A 387-nucleotide genomic window follows, 5' to 3' on the forward strand; every position below is an offset into this window, starting at 1 on the left:
CACCTCTCTATCCCACACCCCTCTGCCTTCAGCCCAGCGGTGCCCCGTCCTTACACGTGCCCTTTCTCCTCTGCCCTGACCTCCCGGCACCAGCCCCGCGGGCAGTAGATGCTGCACATCTGGACAGCACGCTGGGGCCAGCTGTGCCGTGCTGTGCCCTGCCCATCCTGCTCCCCCGGCGCAGGCAGCCCCGGCCCCCAGCAGCAGCGGGGGGCAGAGGGGCAACTCCAGCCCACCCAGGGGGGGTGTCCCAGGTTTCGCCCCCAGCACTCACCCTCTCCCCTTCCCTTGCAGCCTGCAACTGCAACCTCCACGCCCGGCGCTGCCGCTTCAACATGGAGCTGTACAAGCTCTCGGGCAGGAAGCGCTGCGCTGTTCGCCTCCAAC

General features: G+C 69.0%; 1 protein-coding gene across 1 annotated transcript in view; it reads left to right on the forward strand.

Annotated features, from left to right (window-relative positions):
• The window catches only part of NTN3 (netrin 3), a 24,683-nt gene that overhangs the window by 9,105 nt on the left and 15,191 nt on the right, over nt 1-387 (forward strand). The window contains exon 2 of the mRNA XM_009886380.1: nt 295-374. Coding sequence (XP_009884682.1) covers nt 295-374 — 80 coding nt within the window. The remainder of the gene's footprint in view (nt 1-294; nt 375-387) is intronic.

Source organism: Charadrius vociferus, unplaced genomic scaffold (genome assembly GCF_000708025.1).
Source record: "Charadrius vociferus isolate BGI_N301 unplaced genomic scaffold, ASM70802v2 scaffold585, whole genome shotgun sequence".
NCBI classification, from domain to species: Eukaryota; Metazoa; Chordata; class Aves; order Charadriiformes; family Charadriidae; genus Charadrius; species Charadrius vociferus.